Raw genomic sequence first — 26,075 nt, forward strand, 5'->3', positions numbered from 1 at the left:
CTCCCTCTGAATGGCACACACACACACACACACACACACACAATCCATGCCTCAATTGTATCGTCGCTTAAAAATACTCAACCAGTCTCCTCCCCTTCAACTACACTGATTGAAGTGGATTTAACAAGTGACATTAGTAAGGGATCATATAGCCTTCACCTGGATTCACCTGGTCAGTCTACGTCATGGAAATTTTACGTTTTGTACACTAAGTGCATGTCATAGCTGTTAGAAGTCTGAACCAATTCCAGAGTGTCTCCCGTCACAGCAGAAATAGAGCTTGTCTGGTACCTGGATCGTGTGGAAGATGCTGGGTTTTGGCAGCAGTGAGAGAAAACCAGTGAATGGCTCTGAATATAAAAACCGATGTGTGCCAGCGGCTGCAAACGGTCTACCAGTAGGCCTGTGTGTCTGTCAGTGGTTGATTCACAGTGTGTGGAAATTCCACCCATCGGAGGTCTCACAGTACTAGTGGGAAGCATCAGTGATAAGTGCCCTTAGCCGCCCTTTGAGCTTCTGTAGCTGTAACACACCTTTGATGTGGGACCGGAGAACAGGGCAGAGAGATTGTGTTTAGAACAGGAGCTCAGACTCATCTGCAGCAACACACTGACAGCATCTGTCAATCCTCCTCCCAGTTCAGTCAGGTCATTTGTTCTCACATCGCTCCTGACCTCAGCTGCACGTGCCACAGAGACTCCAAATGCACTGCTTCTGAACATCAATAACAGCATGGAGACCCTGGGTTCATCCAAACACACAGCGGCCGTTCCCTCCCTTGTAGCATTGACCAATGGGCGTTAGGAGTTCAGAGGATCACTGCCTTACTCATAGAGGAAACCCATTAGCCTGCCTTACAGTTATATTAAATTGAGGCTACATTTTCTGAAGAGAAATCTGAAGAATACCAAATTCAGTATGGCACAGAGACCATCAACCTCTCCTGACGCAAAGAGATGCCACATTTTTTTTTACAGGGGGATTGGAATCCAAAGCACTGTAGGCTTGACCCCATTGAGAGGACAGACGGTGGCAGTAGTTAAGCAGACACCGCCAGGTGCTGTGCCAACAGAGGAAATAAGGCTGGAGATTTAGAGATGGGAGACAAAGGGTCACGTCAGATCACAGCAGTCTCCTCCGTCAACAACCTGTAGTTACAGCAGATAAGGAGGAAAGGAATCCATCCCTCTAGTCTCAGCATAGGCTACCCTCTGCCCGGGAACTTGAGAGGAGGGGGTGAGAGAGGGAAAGACAAAGACGTACAGACAAATACTATTGCCATCAGCCAGAGGAAATGCTTTCTTTGAAATCAATGAAAGCTGCTATACTGCCCATGAGCTCATAACTTTGCATGCCATCCAATGGCAGTGTCCAAGCTCAAGAATCGGCAAAGACCACGTCTCGATGGCTGATGCGTGCGTTCATTCCATCTTGTGAATTTAAATAATGAGAAATAAAGTTGATTTTGGTTGCATATGACCAACTATACACCACTGGTTATTATTGTACTAAGATTTATGAAGTCAAGAAACTAACAAAAGCAACTTGTGTAATTAGACGATCCTTTAGTACCACTAGCAACAATTCAATTAGTAGTTGTGAAAAACTGGACCAAAGCTATTGTATTTACACAAATATATATTTTTAACTTTAAAATATGTATATATATTTTTTTTAAATCGATGAATATGGTACAGTAGGGGAAAAGACACACATCCCTATGCTCTTCTCAGCTCTCAAAACAAAGCGTGCTGTGTAGCAGGTAGTACTTCACATGGATGAGATCCTTTTAACGCATGTTGGTGCTAGCAAGCAGGCCAGATAGTGCTAGGTATCAGCAGTCAATCCAGTAGGGTCTGGATATTATAGTCCGCTTCGATTGGTCAATCACAACACGATGTCGCAGAGTATTTCAATAAAGTTCAGCTTACTCCAACTATGGTCCGGCCCTGTTCACATCCCTCACCCATGCTCACACGCCTACTTCTCTTCTTTATTGAAAATTAATGGGCTTCTGTTGTTTCGTCGCTCCCAACGTGCTATGTGGATCTCGTGTGACATGGAGCTATATAATGGAGCTGAAGTGTTGGACAATGAGAGAGAGAAACAAAAGACAGTCAAACAGAGAAAGACTGAAAGAGAGGGAGGCACACACACACACACACACACATATCTCCTCCTGGCTGAGAGAGTAACACAGCCAGTCTTGACAGGCCATTGCATGTTATTCAGATACAGTGCATTCGGAAAGTATTCAGACCACTTGACTTTTTCCACATTTTGTTACAGCCTTATTCTAAAAAATGGATTAAATAGTTTCCCTCAATCTACACACAATACCCCAAAATGAAGAAGCAACAACATTTTTGCAAATGTATTCAAAATATAATTTACATAAGAATTCACACCCTTCACTCAGTACTTTGTTAAAGCACCTTTGGCAGAGATTACAGCCTCAAGTCTTTTTGGGTATTACACAACAAGCTTGGCACACCTGTATTTATAGAGTTCCTCCCATTCTTCGCAGATCCTTTCAATCTCTGTCAGGTTGGATGAGGAGCGTCGCTGCACAGCTATTTTCAGGTCTCTAGAGATGTTCGATTTGGTTCAAGTCTGGGCTCTGGCTGGGCCACTCAAGAACATTCAGAGACTTGTCCCGAAGCCACTCCTGCATTGTCTTGGCTGTGTGCTTAGGGTCGTTGCCCTGTTGGAAGGTGAACCTGAGCGCTCTGGAGCAGGTTTTCATCAAGGATCTCTGTACTTTGCTCCATTAATCTTTTCCTCGATTCTGACGAGTCTCCCAGTCCCCACCACTGAAAACATCCCCACAACATGATGCTGCCACTACCACGCTTCACCGTATAATATTTTTTCTCATGGTCTGAGAGTCCATTAGATGCCGGTCATGTGCCTTTTACTGAGGGGCTTCCATCTGGTTGTCCTTCTGGAAGGTTCTCCATCTCCACAGAGAAAGTCTGGAGCGCTGTCAGAATCATCATCGGGTTCTTGGTCACCTCCCTGACCAATACCCTTCTCCCCCGATTGCTCAGTTTGACCAGGCGGCCAGCTCTAGGAAGAGTCTTGGTGGTTCCAAACTTTTCATTTAAGAATGGAGGCCACTGTGTTCTTGGGGATCTTTAAATGCAGCAGACATTTTTTGGTACCCTTCCCCAGATCTGCACCTTGACATAATCCTGTCTCGGAGCTCTAAGGACACCGTAAAATGTGGGATCATATAAACAGGTGTGTGCGCCTTTCCAATCAATTGAATTTACCACAGGTGGACTCCAATCACGCTGTAGTACCACCTCAAGGATGATCAATGGAAACAGGATGCACCTGTGCTCAATTTTGAGTCTCATAGCAAAGGGTCTAAATAAGGCATCCGTTTTGATTGTTAATACGTTTGCAAACATTTGAGCACCCATTTTCGCTTTGTCATTATGGGGTAGTGTGTAGATGGATAAAAATAAATAAAGGAAATACACAGCAATTGTAGAATAAGACTAACGTAACAAAGTGAGGAAAAAGTCAAAGGGTCTGAACACATCCCAAATGTAATGACTGTGGAAATGTGCACGGACTCTCAGTGAATGCAGCGATAGTAAGACTCAGAGCGAGTGAATGACAAAGGCATTCAATGACAGAATGAATACGCACATTATGGCTGTGCATTTCCACAGTGTGGAAATAGGATGGTTATCGTTTCTATTTTGGTGTTCTAGACATGGGAGTTAAGAATCTCAAGACAGAATCTTCACTAGTTGAAGAGAATTAAAGAGAATTAAAATAGAAAATAAATCAAAAACAAACCCGCCCCTCTCAGAGATCCACCTACTCTACACCATGTAGGCTGTGGTGACAAGGCGGATCAGGTTACGATGTCTTTAGTGAGTGTAGCAGAGTGCTAGCTGACGTGGGTTAACCCACTCAACTTACACATGGGCAGAGACAAACATGTCACCTAAAGTAGCCTCTCAAGTTCTCCATCATTGCAACAACGTCAAATCAAGTAACTGTAAAGCCACACGGACACGAGTTAAACATTTTTTTTTTAATAAAAAAAAGTTAGTCAATAATAGTCCGTTAGTTACACTTCCTCATTCCATTGGCAGGCTGGCTGAATTACTTCTGCTAGCTATACTCTGCTGCTCCAGTTTACATACAAACAAAAACATTCAGGTAAATTATTAACAACACCGGCATCTCCAGCAAGTCAAGCCTGCTGTATCAACAGTTTTGCCTTTGTAGAGCCTGAACAAGCTTCTGACAGTTGAGAGCTCCCTGCACAGTGTCTTATTGAGCAGAGCTAAATGCTGCCTGGCTGATTGAATGACCCTGCATAGAGGTACTTGTCCATGCAGTAACTAAGCACTCTGATCCCCAGCAGAATGCAGGCCTGGCAAAGAGGCATTGTTTAGACGAAAGCAAGCCCAACGCACTCCAGCAGTTATATTACACTGGTCACCCCCAAAGCCAATTCCTCCTTTGGCCGCCTTTCCTTCCAGTTCTCTGCTGCCAATGACAAACAAACTAAAATAAATATATATTTTTTTTTTAAATCGCTGGAGACTCATATCTCCCTCACTAACTTTAAGCACCAGCTATCAGAACAGCTCACAGTACCTAGCGTATCTGTAAATAGCCCATCCATCGACTTCATCCCCATACTGTATTTATCTTGCTCCTTTGCACCCCAGTAGCTCTACTTGCACATTCATCTTTTGCACATTATCACTCCAGTGTTTAATTGCTATATTGTAATTACTTCACCACCATGTCCTATTTACTGCCTTCCCTTAACTTAACCTACTTATTGTCTTCCCTTACATTTGCACACACTGTATATAAACTTTTTCCACAGTAGGTTTGTTTATTCCATGTGTAACTCTGTTGTTGTGTGTCGAACTGCTTTGCTTTATCTTGGCCAGGTCACAGTTGTAAATGAGAACTTGTTCTTAAATAGCCTACCTGGTTAAATAAAAGGTTAAATAAATCAAATAAAAAACACTTAGCTCTGCCCACCTACTCACACCACATAGAAATAAGAGTGGATTTCTTTCCAGTTGTCCTCTACTTATTGCACTCATATACAGTACCAGTCAAAAGTTGACACCTATTCATTCAAGGGTTTTTCTTTATTTTTTAAACTATTTTCTACATTGTAGAATAGTAGTGAATACATCAAAACTATGAAATAACACATATGGAATCATGTAGTAAACAGAAGTGTTAAACAAATCAAAACATATTTTAGATTCTTCAAAGTAGCCACCCTTTGCCTTGATTACATCTTTGCACACTCTTGGGATTCTATCAACCAGCTTCACCTAGAATTATTTTCCAACTGTCTTCCCACATATGCGGAGCACTTTTTGCCTGCTTTTCCTTCACACTGCGGTCCAACTTATCCCCACCTCCATGCTTCATGGTGGGAACCACACATGCAGAGATCATCTGTTCACCTACTCTCTGTCTCACAAAGACACGGTGGTTTGAACCAAAAACCTCACATTTGGACTCAGACCAAAAAGGACATATTTCCACCAGTCTAAAATGTCCATTGCTCGTGTTTCTTGGCCCAGGCAAGTCTCTCCTTCTTATTGGTGTCCTTTAGCAGTGGCCTCTTTTCAGTAATTCAATCATGAAGGCCTGATCAACAGTCTCCTCTGAACAGTTGATGTTGAGATGTGTCTGTTACTTGAACTTTGTGAAGCATGTATTTGGGCTGCAACTTCGACCCCGGGATGCTGGCCTTCCAAGCAGAGTTGCAAAGAAAGAGCCATATCGCAGACTGGCCAATAAAAAAAGAAAATATTAAGATGGGCAAAAGAACAGACACTGGTCAGAGGAACTCTCCTTGAAGGCCAGCATCCCGGTGTCGCCTCTTCACTGTTGTTGAGACTGGTGTTTTGCGGGTACTATTTAATGAAGTTGCCAGTTGAAGACTTGAGGCATCTGTTTCTCAAACTAGACACTAATGTACAGTACTTGTCCTCTTGATCAGTTGTGCACCAGGGCCTCCCACTCCACTTTCTATTCTGGTAAGAGACAGTTTGCGCTGTTCTCTGAAGGGAGTAGTACACAGCATTGTACGAGATCTTCCGTTTCTTGGCAATTGCTCGCATGGAATAGCCTTCAATTCTCAAAACAGGAATAGACTGACGAGTTTCAGAAGAAAGTCTTTGTTTCTAGCCATTTTGGGCCTGTAATCGAACCCACAAATGCTGAACTCGTCTAAAGGCCAGTTTTATTGCTTTTTATTTCACTTTTATTTAACCACGTAAGCTAGTTGAGAACAAGTTCTCATTTACAACCGCGACCTGGCCAAGAAAGCAAAGCAGTGTGACACAAACAACCGAGTTACACATGGAATAAACAAGCGTACGGATGGCACTGTGATTACTCAGCAATCTGGATGCAGTCCGAGTATTGGAAGCTATTTTGTAAATGACAGTCAAGGATCGGTAGGATAGTCAGTTTACGAGGGTATGTTTGACAGCGTGAGTAAAGGAGGCTTTGTTGCGAAATAGGCCAATTCTAGATTTAATTTTAAATCAGGACAGTTTTCAGCTGTGCTAACAATTGCAAAGGGGTTTTCTAATAATCAAATTAGCCTTTTGAAATGATAAACTTTTATTAGTTAATGCAACATGCCATTTAAACACAGGAGTGATGGTTGCTGAGAATGGGCCTCTGTACACCTATGTAGATATTCCTTTTTTTATCAGCCGTTTCCAGCTACAATAGTCATTTACAAAATTAACAATGTCTACACTATGACATTTTGATATGATAATAATGGACAAAAAAAAAAAAAAAGATTTTCTTTAAAAAAAATAAGGACATTTCTAAGTGACCCCAAACTTTTGAACGGTAGTGTACGTAAACTTTGTTAAAACTCTGCTGTCCTTATTCGGTCTCTAAATGTTGTCTCACTAGCAGCAACAGATCACCAAGTAAAATTCTGAGTATGTGTAAATGTACTTGGCAAATAAAAAGGTGATTCTGAAACAGGTTTTAAAACACGAAAGCGACCAAAATCGGTGTTCCATTCGCAATGGAACGCTTTGTATGGAAAACCAAGTTGAAACCAACATTCAATGTTTTCTTGCTCATAAAAAGCACAACAGACTAGTGCAACACCCTTAAATTGAAACAGCAGGAAACAAACAAAAGCGCCAACATCAACAAAACTGATCAGAAATGAAATGACGGAATAATTATATTGGAGCAGTTGAACGTCTAAATTTGATACCATAACTAAGGACGAAAGAGCAGAGGAAATATCTGATTTTCAAAATGTAGACTATTCCACCAAAACTGAACTTTTTAAATACCCATTCTTGCCTTAGCATTTACTGTTAGATATAACTTGGAACATCTTTCCTACCGCTACCGCTCTTTGCTCCAAGCAACAACCAGCTGTTTGAGAGTTGCGCCCTCTTCTCTGCCCGACATTATCTATAGGCTATATGTGTGCAGCACTCGTGATAAATACATCGACATAAGAAACAAACAGCTTCGGGAATCAATCCGTTTTTTTAATCAATTATACACTGAGTGTACAAAACATTAGAAACACCTGCTCTTTCCATGACAGACTGACCAGGTGAAAACTATTAACTCACCTGTTAAATTCACTTCAAAATCAGTTTATATGAAGGGGAGAAGAACAGTTAAAGAAGGCTTTTTAAGCCTTAATACAATTTAGACGTGTGTGTGTGTGTGTGTGTGTGTGTGTGTGTGATTCAGAGGGTGAATGGGCAAGACAAAAATTGAAGTGCCTTTGAACAGGGTATGGTAGTAGGTTCCAGGAGCACCAGTTTGAGTGTGTCAAGAACTGCAACGCTGCTGGATTTCACACACTCAACAGTTTCCCGTGTATTAAGAATGATCCACCACCCAAAGGACATCCAGCAAACTTGACAACTGTGGGAAGCACTGGAGTCAACATGGACCAGCATCCCTGAGGAATGCTTTCGACACCTTGTAAAGTCCATGTCCCATCGAATTGAGGCTGTTCTGGTGGCAAAAGAGGGTGCAACTCAATATTAGGAATGTGTTCTAATGTATAGCCTAGATGAAAATAGCATTATTACAAGATTTATTCACTGGCCCAAGCAGGAAACTGACGGGGATGATCTACTGCCCCGGAGGGTTTTCAAAACCACCCCTGTATGTCAAGACGACAAACAGACAGGGGCATTCCCGTTTATTTTTGATCAATTGCACATTGTTTGAATAAATCAGGATTGTGAACCCCCATAAAATGTGTTGCACTGCCGAGTCAAACGGTCGCAAATGCGACGTTTTGGTCACAGTATCAAACCCTGTTAACCTCTTAAATGTAAATTTCCAACTAAATAGACATACCCAAAAGTAACTGCTGTTCATGTGTAATTACATAATTCTGACAAGCGAAATCTTCATATATTTGGAAAGACATCTGGGAGATTGAGGAATTGATCAGAAGATCGGAGTTACATACTTCAGAATACACAAGATTAAGCACACAAAATAACATTGTTTTTTGTAAAGTCATCTTTTATTGATAAGCTATATGTGAATTATTGATGACGAGAGCTGGAAACGCATCCGATGGCTTCCACAACATGTGAACAATATTAGAAACAAAAATAGGATTGATAGACCTAACAACTAGAAATGGGCAGATGTTTTAGTAAGTGGTGCCAGTGGGATCACGGGGCTTTTCCAAGTGTCCCTAAACCTCTCCAAAGTGGCATATGTCTGTAAATTAGATACTCCAGTGCTATTACACATTTGCAATCCCTAAATGCTATTTGTTCAGTATAATAATATCCAAGTGTTTTTTCAACCCCTTGAGTGGGGGGGTCTTGATGGTTGGGAGGTTGCTTTGGGCCCCCAATTCAGCCATTTCCACCACCAGCTGCTCTCAGAAGCCAACTAGGAGAGAGGGGTTTGACCTTTTGCTTTGGCCATCTGCTTGTGGAGAACGAAAGCATTTACTGTTGCAATGTCCACAAAAAGTCTTATACCACTTCCTGGTCTTGTGGAGGGACCTGGTAGTAGGCTATCAGAGCATCAGATAGGTCGACACCCCCCATGCTGGCATTGTAGTAGTTCATAGAAACATTCTTCCTGACCCATGCCCCATTGGCATTTTTCGTGCTCCTTGAGAAATGGTCGTTATTGAATGCCTTATTGTGTGGTGAGCATGGTTACTTCCCTAGTGTCCTTCCATTTCACAAAAAGCAGCTTGTTAGTTCTGATCCAATGTATGATCCCCCTCTCCCCCATGTTTGTCATGTCATTTACCTTGGTCTTGGGAAAAACGATTCTGCTAGGACAAATGGTGACACACTCCTATTGTCTTTTTCAAGGTTTATGAAAAGCATGGGACTAGTATAAAAATTGTCCACAAAGAGCTTGTACCCACTGCCAAGTAAGGGGAAGTCCATCAGCTGCATGACAGAGTCATAACTAAGGTCTTCCTAGTGGGTGTGATCGCCTTGCCTTCATAGATGAAAAAAATTCCATGTGTAGGCAAAATCAGCTAGCACAACGAGCTTGTAGCCCCATTTGGGTCAACTTATTTTTCATATATTGCTTCAAGCCAATACAAGCCTTTGAGGCAACCACGCGCTAGATATATTTTGCGCAGGCTAGAAGTAAGATTTGCATGCCTCCACCATGTCATGATAAAGGAGCTTGACTCATGCAAGATGATCGTACCCTGCAGTCCCCGTCTGGTCATTCGCCTGATCCTTTTGTGGGTCACTCATGTGAAAAGTACAATTGATGGCCAAGAATCGGTTTTCACTCAAACCGATAGAGTGGGGACAATTAGTCTTGATAAATTTACCAGTCCCAAGTAAATCACCAAGGAAATGTAGTTGAGCATGTCACCCATGGTGACAGGTTTCCAGGACATCTTCCTTCCCCTGCTGCTTCTTGTCCCCATACTTGTTGGCATTTCTAATTAGTGTTCCCAGTACAGAGGTGGTAAAGTAGAAACAGTTGTAAGGGAGTGTATGTTTCATCACTAACCAACTGTGGGCGTTTGGGTTTAAACCTAAATTGTTCTGGCTCTTCATCTTCAGGGACCGTATGGCACTTGTTATAAAAGTGTCATCTCCCTCTGTCGTGCTGCTTCCACTGCCTCTCCCTCTTCTCTGTTGAGGCCTAGATCTCCTCCCTGCCCCTGCACCTCCAGATGAACTTACAGAGAGGGGAGTGGTGCCAGAGCCTGCAGTGGGGGTGGTTGAAGAGGAGTGGGTCTCTGCGGAGTGGTGGATATAGAACCATCAGACAGGGCCATTGCGTAGCAGTGGGGGGTGAAGACCTTGACCGGTGGGGACGCTTGCTGGGGAGGGATGGCTCATGAAACGTCATCAAATCCTCTGCATCTGCCACTCGGGCTGGTGATCAATAACTGTAGGTCACAGGAAGACAAATAAGATCTCTTCATCTGTGGATTCTCATCTTTTGGTGTGTATCAACGTATTCAGTGTTTAATTCATTAATGCTTCACAACACTAACCGGCATGGAGGTAGCAGCCATCTTGAAATTAGGTCATCGGCTCAGCCTTCACTTATAAATTCATATGCCCACGTATGGTAGTAAGTCAAGATTTGAAGGCACCGAGGGGTTACCGTTCTCAGACTGAATTTAAAAATATAAATAAATAGTGTCCCCAAATATGGTGACTTTACATTTAAGGAGGTTAAATGACTAAAACCAGATAAATGTAGAAAAGATCAAATCAAGCTATATATTTTGAAATAATATCTTTGAGACCTAACAACCACCAGATTAAAAAGGCAGGTACAAATAAATGTAAATAATGGCATGGGGCCACCATTGATGTTGTTGTGTTTGAGTCACTCAGATAGCATAAGAACACTGCATAAGCCATGGTAAAAATGTATAGAATTGCAGGAAATTTGCTTTCAAACAGCAACACTGTATCTGTGGCCAAGAGAAGGACATTAAAAATGTTGGTCAGAGTCTGCACCATTGGCCACGCAGAGGCATGTAGACTGATCAAGAGCTTGGAACACAATCTACTGGATTTCAGCAACTCCTGCCTGAGACAAATCTTGTGCATATGGTGGCCTGAATGGATCTCTAATATAGACCTGTGGAAGAAAATCAACCAGAAGCCCGTTTCGAGCACCATCCAAGAGTGTAAGTGGAGATGGGTTGGTCACACGGTCCGGAGAACATTGCAAAACATGCCCTGGATTGGACTCAACAAAAAAGCGAAGAAGAGGATGTCCAACAATGACCTGGCACAGGTGTCTAGAAAGCAACCCAAGGCGTGCAATGTTGGAAAACTTTAGTACAGGCCCCTATGTTCCTCCAGGAACCAAGAAAATGTAGTAAGTTAAGCAGTGCACTTATCTGTCCGGATGTCAATGTTTTGTTTCTCCAGAATTGCCCATCATAACTCATTGACTATTGTCTGGGGCCATCTGTGTCCACAAACTCTGCCAAATCAGGTGAAAACTATTAACTAACAAATAGCATCCAACTTGAGCAGATTCTGACAAAATGATCAACATGCTTTCTGAAATGAATGTCAGTCCGTATAAAATATTCTGTCAACAGCAGCAGTTACAGGCGTTTTATTTTAAAATTAAAATTCTTATTTACAATGGCAGTTGTTCCCTGGTAGGCTGTCTTGTTCAGGGGCAGAACGACAGGTTTTTACCTTGTCAGCTCAGGGACTTGATCCAGCAACCTTTCGGTTACTGGTCCAACGCTCTAACCACTAGGCTACCTGCCACCCCAAAATAGAGTTGCCTGTAATGAGATTTGAACACACAACCTTCGGGTTGCTAGACGTTCATGTTATACACCCGACCAACCACCCTACTTTACACTGGTACAGGAGAAAGTACTAGATTGTTGCCTAACACAGAGTAGTTGTCAGTTTGATTTGGTGCGCTTCCAAAACAATTCCAGCTGACTGGAGGAAGGGATTAGCAGATCAGATAAGACTCTAATCGCTGGCCTGTAAGTCCCAACAGTGAGACACGTGCTGTGCGGCACTGATCAAATCCACTGGGAAAGTGAGGAAGAGGGGGGAGGAGGGGAATTGTCCCAGCCGTTAGGGATAAAACCAGTGGTCAGCTAGGGCCTGTGCTGTTATAGAAGAAAAAGAAACGCACACCTATTAAGACGAGGTGCTGGCTAGCGGAGTAGAAACTTGAAAATAAAAGAGCCGCACACTCTAGGAGCTCAGATGTTTGTGATTACACCCTGATGAAGACAGCTTGGCTGTCGAAACGTTGGTATTACATTTTTGCATCTGAGCTCCTAGAGTGTGCGGCTCTCTTTTATTTTCAAGGGCCTGTGCTGTTAACATGTGCGTGAGGAAGTGGTACAGCAAGCAGTGGGACATCCTTTACACATACAGTCCTTCGCACATTGTTCTTAGATTAATTGACAGCCCTCAGAACAGAGAAAGAGAGGGGTAGATAAAGTCCCTTTGCCACAGCTGGGACACCTCATCCAGGAGGCTACATAAATAAACTTGTCCTTTAATTGGATTTGAAGGCCTTCAACTTGCTGTAAAAAGCATTGGCTTTCAGAGTTCCGAAAGCCAAACAGTCTACTGTATGGCCTAACACTCGCTTAACAATTCTGGTATCACACACACAGACAAAAGTTTGGACACACTTACTAATTCAAGGGTTTTTCTTTATATTGTAAAATAATAGTGAGACAAAACTATGAAATAACAAGTGGAATCATTTAGTAAACAAAAACTATTAAAAATCAAAATATATTTTATATTTGAGTATTCTTCAAAGTAGCCACCCTTTGCCTTGACAGCTTTGCACACTCTTGGCAGTCACTCATCTGGCTTCATGAGGTAGTCACCCGGAATGCATTTCAATTAACAGGTGTGCGTTGTTAATTTGAGGAATTTCTTTCCCTTTTAATGCGTTTGAGCCAATCATTTGTGTTGTGACAAGGTAGTTGTGGTATACAGAAGATGGTCTTTTACTAAATAGGGCTAAGTCCATATTATGGCAGGAACAGCTCAAATAAGCAAAGAGAAACGACAGTCCATCATTACTTTAAGACAAGAAGGTCAGTCAATCTGGAAAATTAAGAAACTTAACATTTCTTCAAGTGCAGTCACACAAATCATCAATCGCTATGATGAAACTGGCTCATGAGGACTGCCACAGGAAACGAAGAGACATAATTACCTCTGCTGCAGGGGAAAAGTTTATTAGAGTTAACAGCCTCAGAAATTGCAGCCCAATTAAATGCTTCACAGAGTTCAAATAACAGACATATCAACAACTGTTCAGAGGTGACTGTTGAATCAGGCCTTCATGGCTGAATTGCTGCAAAGAAACTAGAGGTTGACCGATTTAAATCGGAATGGACGATTAATTAGGGCTGATTTCAAGAATTTCATAACGATCGGAAATCTGTATTTTTGGGCGCCAATTTTTTTTATACCTTTATTTAACTAGGCAAGTCAGTTAAGAACACATTCTTATTTTCAATGACGGCCTAGGAACGGTGGATTAATTGCCTCGTTGAGGGGCAGAATGACAGATTTACATCATGTCAGCTCGGGGGATCCAGTCTTGTAACCTTAGTTACCTAGTCCAACGCAATAAGGATCTGCCTCTATAGTTGCACTCCACAAGGAGACTGCCTGTTACGCAAATGCAGTAAGCCAAGGTAAGTTGCTAGCTCGCATTAAACTTATCTTATAAAAAAAATCAATCATAATCACTACACATGGTTGATGATACTACTAGATATTATCTAGCGTGTCCTGCGTTGCATATAATCTGACTGAGCATACAAGTATCGAAGTATCTGACTGAGCGGTGGTAGGCAGAAGCAGGCGTGTAAATATTCATTCAAACAGCACTTTAGTGCGTTTTGCCAGCAGCTCTTCATTGTGCGTCAAGCATTGCGCCGTTTATGATTTCAAGCCCACCAACTCCCGAGATGAGGCTGGTGTAACCAAAGTGAAATGGCTAGCTAGTTAGCGGGGTGATAGCGTTTCAAACGTCACTCGCTCTCAGCCTTCTGGTAGTTGTTCCACTTGTTCTGCATGAGTAACGCTGCTTCGATGGTGGCTGTTGTCGTTGTGTTGCTGGTTCGAGCCCAGGGAGGAGCGAGGAGAGGGACGGAAGCTATATTGTTACAATGGCAATACTAAAGTGCCTATAAGAACATCCAATAGTCAAAGGTTAATGAAATACAAATGGTATAGAGGGTAATAGTCCTATAATTCCTATAATAACTACAACCTAAAATGTGTTACCTGGGAATATTGAAAAGTCATGTTAAAAGGGACCACCAGTTTTCATATGTTCTCATGTTCTGAGCAAGGAACGGAAATGTTAGTTCTTACATAGCACATATTGCACTTTTACATTCTTCTCCAACACTTTGTTTTTGCATTATTTAAACCAAATTGAACATGCTTCATTATTTACTTGAGGCTAAATTGATTTTATTGATGTATTATATTAAGTTAAAATAAGTGTTCATAGGCCTCCCGGGTGGCGCGGTGTTTAAAGGCGCTGTACTGCAGCGACAGCTGTGCCACCAGAGACTCTGGGTTCCAGGCTCTGTCGTAACCAGCCGCGACCGGGAGGTCCGTGGGGCGACGCACAATTGGCCTAGCGTCATCCGGGTTAGGGAGGGGTTGGCCGGTATAGATATCCTTGTCTCATCGCGCCATCCCATCTAATTTGCTCTTAGTGGGACTATCATTTGTTTTTCAACAGGACAATGACTGAACACACCTCCAGGCTGTGGAAGGACTATTTGACCAAGAAGGAGAGTGATGAGTGCTGCATCAGATGACCTATTCTCCACAATTACCCAACCTCAACCCAATTGAGATGGTTTGGGATGAGTTGGACCGCAAAGTGAAGGAAAATCAGGCAACAAGTGCTCAGCATATGTGGGAACTGCTTCAAGACTGTTGGAAAAGCATTGCAGGTGAAGCTGGTTGAGAGAATGCCAAGCGTGTGCAAAGATGTAATCAAGGCAAAGGGTGGATGCTTTGAAGAATTTACAATATATTTGGATTCTTTTAACACTTTTCTGGTTACTACATGATTCCATTTGTTATTTAATAGTTTTGACATCTTCACTATTATTCTACAATGTAGAAAATTGTAAAAATAAATGAATCCCTTGGCTATTTCAGCCACATCCATTGCTGACAGGTGTATACATTTTTTCAAAAACCACTAAATTGAGCAAACAGCCATGCAATCTCCATAGACAAACATTGGCAGTAGAATGGCCTTACTGGGGAGCTCAGTAACTTTCAACGTGGCACAGTCATAGGATGCCGCCTTTTCAAGTCAGTTCGCAATTGTCTGCCCTGCTAGAGCTGCCCCGGACAACTGTAAGGGCTGTTATTAAAACGTCTAGGAGCAACGATGGCTCACCCTCGAAGTGGTAGGACACACAAGCTCACAGAACGAGTCTGCAGAGTGCTGAAGTGTGTAAACATTGTCTGTACTCAGTTGCAACACTTACTACCGAGGTCCAAATTGCCTCTGGAAGCAACATCAGCATAAGAACTATTCGTCAGGAGCTTCTTGAAATGGGTTTCCATGGCCAAACAGCCGCACATACGCCTAAAATCACCAGGCGTTATGCCAAGCATTGCCTGGAGTGGAGTAAAACTCGCCGCGATTGGACTCTGGAGCAGTGGAAACTTCATGCTTCACCATGTGGCAGTCCGACGTACAAATCTGGGTTTGGTGGAAGCAAGGAGAATGCCACCTGCCCCAATGCCTAATGCCAACTGTAAAGTTTGGTAAGGAGGAATAATGGTCTGGGGCTGTTTTTCTATGATTCAGGCTAGGCACCCTGGGTTCCAGTGAAAGGAAATCTTAATGCTACAGTACACCATGACATTCTAGACGATTCTGTGCTTCCAACTTTGTGGCAACAGTTGGGGAAGGCCCTTTCCTGTTACAGCATGACAATGCCCCCGTGCATAAAGCGAGGTCCATACAGAAATGGTTTGTCGGGATAGGTGTGGAAGTACTTGACTGGCCTGCACAGAGCCCTGATCTCAACCTCATTGAACACCTTTGGGATGAATTGGAACGCCAATTGCGAGCCACGCCTAAACCACCCAACATCAGCGCCCGAGCTCACTAATGCTCGTGGCTGAATGGAAGCAAGTCCCCGCAGCAATGTTCCAACATCTAGTGAAAAGCCTTCCAGAAGAGTGGATGGAGGCTGTTATAGAAGCAAAAGGAAGGGGGCCAACTTCATATTAATGCCCATGATTTTGGAATGAGATGTCCGACAGTCCCTGTACCAGTAGTAGGGCACCAAAAGTAGAGCCTACAGACTTTTACTTCTCTATGGTTATATGGCTCTCCCCATGATGCCACCTATAATATTCTGGTCACACAGGCCACAATAACCAGTTGGCCACGCTCTTCAACATAACACCATGACCATGATGTTTCAGCAACCACCAGAAAAAAACTCATGGCAGGTAAATGAACAGCCATAAAGAGCAAATGGTTTTTGCGCTTCACCTTGACCTCAGATTACATTCACTTGGGGATTTCCCCAGTCCTCCATCTGTGCATATCCTGGATCAACTGGTCAAGCTTCTAAATCCAGTATTTCCAATGTAGGAATGGCTCCAGGGAGGTAGCAGAGACAGGTCCTAGGCCAGCACTTACGCAATGTGTCCGAAGCGCAGACAAACAGCAAATATAGAATTGGAAAGAAAGTATTAAGAAAAGAAACCAAATGTATTGGTAATTGTTAATGTGAAATATAATTTGACAAACGAAAGCAATTCAGACATGGTGAGCTGTGCAGTGTAAGCCTTTGTCAGCAGCAAAATCACAAGAGCTGTTTGAAGCCAGCGGGAAATGACATGGGTGTCACATTTTATTCTATGCTGAAGTCAGGCAGGGTATGGAAAACAGAAGACAACTGACTTGTGGTTTTAGAGGATGTTAGTTTGACTGCGCAATCTATGACGAAATGTGCTATTATTATAATAATAAAAGACATTCTCCAGAATTGTTACAGGGATTGGAATTGTTTTTAGACCACATTTGTATTCCTTGCGACTATGAATGCCTTGAATTATGCTCAATGTGGTTAATGCTTTTTGTGTCATTGTATAATTGCTGCAGATTTGAGAGGTCTCCCTTGAAAACGGCACTGGATCTCAATGGGATCAATAAATTATGAACAAATAAAGGCAAGGTTACCAAAAGGACAGAATGTGGGGGGATGCTCTTAGCATGGAAGCCAAAAGAAAATTTGGCATGCATTTACAAGGCCAAGCCCAAAGCATGAGCGCCAAGAGTTGTCAGAATGTTTTCGGTAGAATCCCACATATCTAGCATACATCATGTAGGGGTAGAGGACACTAACATTTAATCCAGGTGCGTTTGGACTGGTAGGTGCTTTGCATGGACTCCAGACATCTCAATAACAAAGCCCTGAATACTTCCATTTCGTGGTCTCAGCATTGAAAGCAGCATGCATCACTTTCACAACAAAAAGGACTGTCTTGCAGCAGTGGTTCAGTTTCCTGTTACGACAAGCTGAAACAAGTTGCTTTCTATCAACAGCTGATGGCAGCTACCTGATCTAGCCATGCTGTATTGAAATATCCACATGGAAACAAGAGGCAGTTATAATGAGTGGTTCAGTGTTATGACCATAAGCACTACCGTACCTTGCTGTGAAGAGTGTGGGTGAGAGGAAATGCAGGTCTAAACAAGAGGCCATCACAGTCCAGGGCCCACATGACATGTGTGTTGAGAGGTCAACAGAAAATATGAGGATGCAACTTTCCCATATATCTTTAACCATGGGTATTATCATCTTCCACAAGTCATCCCTGCCAGGAGAGATCGGGGACTGGGACCAGGCCTCTAGAAAGCCTCTTTACTCCCCCAGAAAAAAATGGACCAAAACAAAGAATTGATGGCTCAGCAGGGCACATGTGGCATCATGCTGCCAAGTCTGTCAACGACGCCATGGTCTAGGAAGGAAGGTGAGACAAGGGAGGGGGCATTCTCTATGAAACCAAAAATATGCCTCTCCTTTGACAAGCCATACTACAGTAGTGTGACCATGTGCACCCGCCCGGGTGATTGCGCATAGCCAACATTGCATTGCTCTCTGTATGACAACCCACTGAAGCCAGAGATCAAAGCTATTGTGAGAATCCTGCAGCTTTGATCAACACTGGGATCACTACTTAGATGTTGACCCGTAATTGACATGTAATTGACATTCATTGAGTACAAAGACAATAGAATAGTGCATTCAGAAAATATTCAGACCACTTTACTTTTTCTACATTTTGTTATGTTACAGCCTTATTCTAAAATGTATTAAATTGTTTTCTCCTACCGTCATCAATCTAAACCCCAAAATGACAAAGCAAAAACATGTCAAATTACTTTGGCAAAAGTATTAAAAATACAAATTTCAATAGCACATTAAGTATTCAGACCCTTTACTCAGTACTCTAAGCTCCGTCAGCTTGAATGGGGAGCGTTGCTGCACAGCTATTTTCAGGTCTCTCCAGAAATGTTTGATCGGGTTCAAGTCCGGGCTCTGGCTGATCCACTCAAGGACATTCAGAGACTTGTCCCGAAGCCACTCCTGCATTGTCTGGGCTGTGTGCTTAGGGTCATTGTCCTGTTGGAAGGTGAACTGTCACCCCAGTCGGACGTCCTGAGCGCTCTGGAGCAGGTTATCACATCTCCCTCTCTATACTTTGCTCTGTTCATCTTTCCCCTGGATCCCGACTAGTCCCCCAGTCCTTGCCGCTGAAAAACATGCCAACAGTGAAGCATGGTTGTGGCAATGGTTTTCAGAGGCAGGGACTGGGAGACTAGTCAGGATTGAGGGAAAGGTGACCAGGTTTCCTCCAGATGTGACCCTTGGCATTCAGGCCAAATAGTTCAATTTTGGTTTCATCAGACGAGAGAATCTTGTTTCTCATGGTCAGAGTCCTTTAGGTGCCTTTTGGCAACCTCCAAGTGGCCTGTCATGTGCCTTTTACTGAGGAGTGGCTTCCGTCTGGCCACTCTACCATAAAGGCCTGATTGGTGGAGTGCTGCAGAGATGCAGAGATGGTTGTCCTTCTGGAAGGTTCCGGCATCTCCACAGAGGAACTCTGGAGCTAAGTCAAAGTGACCATCTGGTTCTTGGTCATCTCCCTGACCAAGGCCCTTCTCCCCCGATTGCTCAGTTTGGGCTGGCAGCCAGCTCTGGGATGAGTCTTGGTGGTTCCAAACTTCTTACATTTAAGAATGACGGAGGCCACTGTGTTCTTGGAAACCTTCAATGCTGCAGAAATTTGTTGATACCCTTCCTCCAGATCTGTGCCTTGACACAATCCTGTCTCGGAGTTCTACGGACAATTCCTTCAACCTCATGGCTTGGTTTCTGCTTTGACATGCACTGTCAACTGTGGGACCTTATATAGACAGGTGGGCTTCCTTCCAAATGATGTCCAATCAATTGAATTTACCACAGGATGTACCTGAGCTCCATTTTGAGTGTCAATACAAAGAGTCTGAATACTTACGTAAATAAGGTCTGTTTATTTATTTGTAAAAATGTTAAAAAAAAACAGCTTTGTCATTATGGAGTATTGTATGTCGATTGAGAAAAAAAAAACAATTGAATCAATTTTAGAATAATGCTGTAATGTTACAAAATGTATTAAGAGTCAAGGGGTCCGAATATGTTTCTGTGTGTGTATTAGAGGTCGACCGAAGCATACAAGTATCTGACTGAGCGGTGGTAGGCAGAAGCAGGTGTGTAAACATTCCTTCAAACAGCACTTTTGTGCGTTTTGCCAGCAGCTCTTCGTTGTGTGTCAAGCATTGCGCTGTTTATGACTTCAAGCCTATCAACTCCCGAGATGAGGCTGGTGTAACCGAAGTGAAATGGCTAGCTATTTAGCGCGCGCTAATAGCGTTTCAAACGTCACTCGCTCTCAGCCTTCTAGTAGTTGTTCCCCTTGCTCTGCATGGGTAACGCTGATTCGATGGTGGCTGTTGTCATTGTGTTGCTGGTTCGAGCCCAGGGAGGAGCGAGGAGAGGGACGGAAGCTATACTGTTACACTGGCAATACTAAAGTGCCTATAAGGACATCCAATAGTCAAAGGTTACAGAAATACAAATGGTAGAGAGAGAAATAGTCCTATAATAACAACCTAAAACTTGTTACCTGGGAATATTGAAGACTCATGTTAAAAGGAACCACCAGCTTTCATATGTTCTCATGTTCTGAGCAAGGAACTGAAACGTTAGCTTTCTTACATAGCACATATTGCACTTTTACTTTCTTCTCCAACACTGTTTCAACACTGTTTTTGCATTATTTAAACCGATGTATTATATTAAGTTAAAATAAGTGTTAATTCAGTATTGTTGTAATTGTCATTATTACAAATACATTTCCCCCCGGCTTTTTTGGTCCTCCAATAATCGGTATCGGTGTTGAAAAATTATAATCAGTCGACTTCTAGTGTGGTTATACAATTTTTTTTTGTCCACAGAAGTAGGGATGCACGATATTTCAGTGAAGATCGAACGGTATCGAACGATATTAGCTAAGAAATGCCAACATTGGTATCGGCCTGAAATCTAGTTTACCGCTGATATGCAAAACCAATGTCAAAGCTGACGTGCACACCTATATAACGTAGGTACATGACGTAATGACGGCATGTAAAATGTTGCGCTACACGTGCAACACAGCATTCCTAAACTCGTCCACAATGTCCACAAAGAGATTAGTACAATGCAGGCCAGGTGGGGGGGGGTGTATCTGTACTTTTACATGTACATTTTATTCAACATTCCTAAAAAACAATATACTTTTACTCCATACATGTTCCCTGACACCCACAAGTACTTGTTACATTTTGAATGCTTAGCAGGAAAATGGTCCAATTCACACACTCACCTACTGACTCTGATCTGGCGGACTCACTAAACACACATGCTGTGTTTGAGTGTGACCCTGGCTATCCGTAAATACATGTGTTTTATATAAACAAGATAATGGTGCTGTCTGGTTAGGTTAATGTAAGGAATTTGAAAATTATTTACACTTTTGCTTTTGATACTCACGTAATATTTAAAACCAAAAATACTTTTACTCAAGTAGTATTCTACTGGGTGACTTTTACTTGAGTCATTTTCTATTAAAAAAGGCATCTTTACTTTTACTCAAGTATGACAATTGGGTACTTTTTCCACTACTGGTACAGTGGTTCCCAAACTTCGGTAGTCCCTAGTTACCACAGCCACAAGTTATGACTAAAACCCACCCATTTCTACAATGAATCTTCTTAAAATCTGATTTTAAACCTTAACCATACTGCTAACCTTATAAGTAACCTTAAATTATGACCAAAAAGCAAATGTTTGTTTTTAGTCATTTTTACAATAGGCTATATATAGCCCATTTTGACTTTGTGAATGTGGTAACTCGTGACAACCTCAACTTTGGGTCGGGCCCCATCTGGGGCCTCCTGAGAGAATCTGTACAAATTGTATCAAACAAGTTAGGAACTAAAAAAAATATTATATGTTTCAATATGAACATCTCCACATCTTAAAACACAAACAATACAGTTCTAGAAAAGTCATGTTTTAATTTATATTAGTGGTTGTCTTACCACGGTCACCTACTGGCATTTAGTTTACCACTACATCACTGATAAAACAGAATAGCAAGTAATATTCTAATAATTCATGTGAATGTCATCTGATCGATCATCTGTGTGCTCTATTGATTCTGTTTTTTTGTGGAGTTTGATTAGCAGGAATACAAATATGAATGCTATGTCATTTGAGAATAGTCTGCTAAATGACTTAAATGTAAATGTGAGAATAGAGATATGTAAAGAGTTGTTCATTTTATGCAATTCATCATTACAAACTGACTGAACAGACGCTGATGCTACTTGTCAGTGTGAATAATTTGTTATAGTCCCCCCCATTTTAGGGCTATATCATTACAATTGTATAGCTAATAGGCTGTGTGTTTGTAGATCGACTGGTGTGAATGAACCTACAGCAGCCAATGTAACAACGGCTGGACTGGAGTCATTTCTGCTAAATTAATAATTTACGAAGTGTTGATCCTGTGTGTTTAAAATGGGTCACTTGGTGTGCTTATAGGCTACATAATGTTACCCAAAACTGAAACTAAATCGAGCCCCCTTCTTTAAAAAAACACCACCACTACTTCACACATTTTTTTTAGCACATAGCAACAGCGGGTTGCCAGGTTTGTTTTGAGTCACTTTCGTGTTCGGTGCTCTTCTAGCTCCCATTCCTTTCAAGCCCTGAACCTGCTCGAGTTCCAAAATCGAAGTGAATGTAACAGGTAGCCCTGCTGATTCCAAGAGTATTCCATGATCTAGACCAGTCTATAATAGCAGAACGATGCATGCTAGTTCCACTCCACGGTGACGTGGCGGAATAGACGTTCTTCACGTCTGTGAAAAAAAACCACTTAACTAGTTTGTTACCTACCATTATATAAACCAAAAGAAAATTAACTAAAAAAATATATATAGTTACATGCACACAACAATGGAATCGTGGATAGACATATTCATATAATAGTTCGATTAAAACGTCCGATACATTCAGTTGTTCCGAACTCACTTCACTCGCGCTAAATAGGGATGCTCGCTCGGTTGTTGCAAGCACATGCGCAGATCAAATACACCGCTAGAACGTCGATTGAGGTGTCCAAGTAATATTTGAAAGATTGTTCAGGAAACCAGGTGTTTGTATGTTTACTTCAATTTTGACCTTATGACGATTAAGATAAGCAGAGTAAGGTGTTTACATGACATTTACACAACCTGCCATCATCAGTTGAATATCAAATGATTAGTGTTTCGAAGTCAGATATTGAGCATGCTAGTTAGTCAAGTTACCAAACAGTATCGTAACACCGGTACACAAAGTTGGCATGCATGGCCATTTTGGCGACGCATTTGACGGTCTGTCAGGTTCTTGACAAGCCAACACGGGAGACACGCTCCCTAAGGAAAAAATTGTCACGTTTAAACACATTTCATAACAAATTATCCATTGGCAGTCATGGAAAACGGCAATGCATACCATACATTCAGTCGCCTGTTTAGCTACGATTCCCACGATCAAGTAGGTACTTAACTTTACAGAGAAACGGAGTAACGTTAGTACATGACGTTAGCTAGGTGGATCCTAGGTTATTAGCAGTATTAGTAGCTACATAGAAAAGACTAGTCATCAGCCATTTTCGCTAACCTTGTATCCACTTGCTAGATAGTCAACTCGCTTCCAATACTTACTTTTATGTCTGCCTACACCCCATGACTGTTTAGCGAGACTGGGGCTCCGAATTATTGCCCTTCCAGCCGACTTCAAAGCGTCCATACCGTAATCCAAAATTGGGGCAAAGAGCCCAACAAGCTTCGGTTCTTGTCTCTCGAAGCACTTGGCCCTGTTCGTCACACACTCTCCCAAACTTTTCCAGCTGTTTTTTTGTCTTCTACTTCAGAGACAGCGCAGAATAAATGGATTATGATGTTCATCCCCACTCTGGGCGGTGTTATATGTAAATTAACCGGATAATGTATATGACGTGTATTTGTGGTATAGCACGTGCGAGGTCGCTGCCCGCGAAGCTTGCACAGGCGAAGCCTTCTCAGTGACTGAAATGTATACATCTGAAATAATATTCCAAGTTATTCGGATAGTTTGTCAAAAATATCAACAAATGATGTTCAGTGGAACATAATTTAAGGTGAAATATATAAATGTATGTGTTTTCATGGGTTAATATAATTTGCATAAACGAAGTGTGGTTAAGTAATGAGGCTATGGGCATGATGAATATGTAGACTAGATTAATGAATTCCCAGTCGCTTTATATTATTTTGTTATCAATGATATGTATTTATTAAAGACTGAATTGACATGACTCCTGTCATGGAGAAATATCATACATAGATGGGCTACAATGTGTCATCAAGAGATGATGTGCACTGCACACAGGTGATGGATTTAATCTCAAATTACACATTAATTTGATACATATTTCAAATCTTTAGATTTTCTCTCAAGTTAGACATTTATTTAATATACATTTCTACCCTGGTCCCTCTTCCCTCCCCTTGTGTAACCCAAGACCCTTTCTACCCAAGCCCCACAGCTGCTGGTGAAAAAAACAGTCAAACCAGTTCCTCAGGGCAGTGTCAGTGGGCCTCTGCTCCATCACCATAGACCCCTGCTCACCTCACCTGGTCCCTCCAGACTACTCTGTCCTTCCCTGGCATGCTCTGGGTGACATGTTCACCAGTCTGGAGGCAGAGCTATGTGGATAGGACTCATTCATGGGTGTCACATTCACTCATACATCTCCCTCCAAAGGCCATAACAAAAGCTATTTCTTCTTCCCTAGATTCATGAAGGAAAGGTGACTGTTTGTCCTCAATATACATATTTAAATGTTGGTTGTAGTTAAATCTGAGTAATGAAACTGTGATTCCCACACATGAGCATATGATGACTGTTTCCATTTTTCTAATATCTTTAATCAACCAACATCTATAATGGATAACATTATGGATGTTATCCACAAGGTGAACTTTCCACATTGGATTTCCTTGAGTTTTAATCAACAGTCATTGTCTATTCACATTGTGCACTCAGGGGTTTGGAATGTAAAAAATCTGGCACTTCCAGATTTCTAGGGGAGATGACAGGCCACAAATATAGTAAGAGTACTACAATGTATTGTTTTCCTAAGTGCATAAGCATAGCTGAGTTACAGTATGTACAGTACAGTACAAATTACAAAGAGCTCATTTGACATGAATCAGACGCTACAGATCAAATGAGCAATAAAACTAGCATCTAATACCAAGGGACTCTGTTCACTCTGGTGATAACGAAACCAAATCAAAACCCAGATTCAATAGATATATCTCTTGCAATAACACATACATCTCCTTCAGATGTACAGTTTCATGATGTGTGCTTATACCCACCCACATCATTTGATGAAAGCCTGGAAGGTTCTAAAAGTTCTTTGTACTGCCAATAAATCTCAGCTCCAGAGCGAGACCCTGTTCAAAGTTTTGAGTATAGCAGACATTTTTCAGAATCAATGAATTTAGCAAAAAGAGAGAGACACAGTGGATCAGGTTCAGGTGAGTAGGTAGGCAGTCACTGAAGGCAGATATTTGATATAAGATGATAATGTAGCCATATCTTGCTCTGCTGGCAGGGGGGACTGTAAAATATAATTATTAATGTGTAATGGTATTCACGTATAATGTAGTTACTACTTAACTATAATTCATGCACATCCTGTTTGTTTAATAAATACAGTTTGACAGTATAACTGCCATTGTCGTAATTTGTTGTGAGCAGCAAGTCTATCCACAAGAGTACTGGTTGTCCCCTCATGGAGAAATAGACCTACCCTTCTTCCGCTGGGTCTGCCCACATTATTCACACCAACGGCCTCTACTATTTCACATCATTGGCAGCACAGTAGATGATATCGATTTAATTGTTTCGCATTGCTCTCATTTCCAAAGGCAACATTTTATGACCAGAGCAACCGAGAGAGTATTTTTAATCTGGTAATTTCTTCTTTGACATATGTTTATTAGGTAAGCAGAGAAAAGACAGAAAATGTAATGCTGTCATTCCTCAACTTTATTTCCACAGTCTGGCCATAGCAGACAAAATAATCTAAACAAATCAAAATGCTGATGAGACTAAATTTACATTGCATAATGGCTTCATGCTTTGGTTACTGCATACTTTGCCAGATTCAGATTGCTTGAAAAGACCCATTATAATCTACTGTGTCAAATCCAAACGGTAGATGTGCCAAATGGAGATGTTAATTTGGAACAAGTGCAATAACGCACTCAGGACATGCAATTCATTCTTAGAATGCTGCAGTTTTATTCCTGATAAGGTTCCTCTATGTGAGGTGGTCAAATATGCATGGTTTGAGGCCTCTATTCCTTACAGTGAGGAATGC

At 41.9% G+C, this 26,075-nt stretch overlaps 1 protein-coding gene across 4 annotated transcripts in view; it reads right to left on the minus strand.

Moving 5' to 3' along the window:
• LOC118368401 (low density lipoprotein receptor adapter protein 1-B-like) overlaps nucleotides 1-23,662 on the minus strand; it is a 56,690-nt gene extending 33,028 nt beyond the window's left edge. For 2 of the 4 annotated variants that reach the window (XM_052496912.1, XM_052496913.1), the window contains exon 1: nucleotides 23,365-23,657. In XM_052496912.1, the coding sequence (XP_052352872.1) occupies nucleotides 23,365-23,449 (85 nt within the window). In that variant the 5' untranslated portion in view covers nucleotides 23,450-23,657. Of the gene's footprint in view, nucleotides 1-23,364 lie in introns of all 4 variants that reach the window. The other 2 variants (XM_052496914.1, XM_035752465.2) reach the window with 2 other exon arrangements.
• Nucleotides 23,663-26,075: the final 2,413 nt, after the last annotated feature.

Source organism: Oncorhynchus keta, chromosome 35 (assembly GCF_023373465.1).
Source record: "Oncorhynchus keta strain PuntledgeMale-10-30-2019 chromosome 35, Oket_V2, whole genome shotgun sequence".
NCBI classification, from domain to species: Eukaryota; Metazoa; Chordata; class Actinopteri; order Salmoniformes; family Salmonidae; genus Oncorhynchus; species Oncorhynchus keta.